Raw genomic sequence first — 221 nt, 5'->3', positions numbered from 1 at the left:
GGTGTGCTCTCCGGCACCATCGGTGAAGAAGCCCATGTTCCTCGTGTGGAGCTGCCTCTGGTACGTCCCTAACTTCCTTTCTAAGCGAAATCCCTAACCTTTTCTCTCTTTCAGACTCTTGTTCCTCCCAACTTTCTAGTCCTTCAACCTTCCCACATGTTTCCTTTTTTACAGATGGTTCCCTGGGCGTTATCTCTTCCCCCGAGACGTCGGTACGTAGC

General features: G+C 51.1%; 1 protein-coding gene across 1 annotated transcript in view; it reads left to right on the top strand.

Annotated features, from left to right (window-relative positions):
* Positions 1-155: 155 nt before the first annotated feature.
* Positions 156-221, top strand: part of CSUI_009623 (uncharacterized protein) — a gene marked incomplete at both ends in the record, with an annotated part of 262 nt that continues 196 nt past the window's right edge. The window contains one exon of the mRNA XM_068069736.1: positions 156-212. Coding sequence (XP_067918289.1) covers positions 158-212 — 55 coding nt within the window. The remainder of the gene's footprint in view (positions 213-221) is intronic.

The sequence above is a fragment of the Cystoisospora suis genome (assembly GCF_002600585.1).
Source record: "Cystoisospora suis strain Wien I chromosome Unknown contig_5823, whole genome shotgun sequence".
NCBI classification, from domain to species: Eukaryota; Apicomplexa; class Conoidasida; order Eucoccidiorida; family Sarcocystidae; genus Cystoisospora; species Cystoisospora suis.
This window is presented reverse-complemented; position numbering and strand designations above follow the sequence as displayed.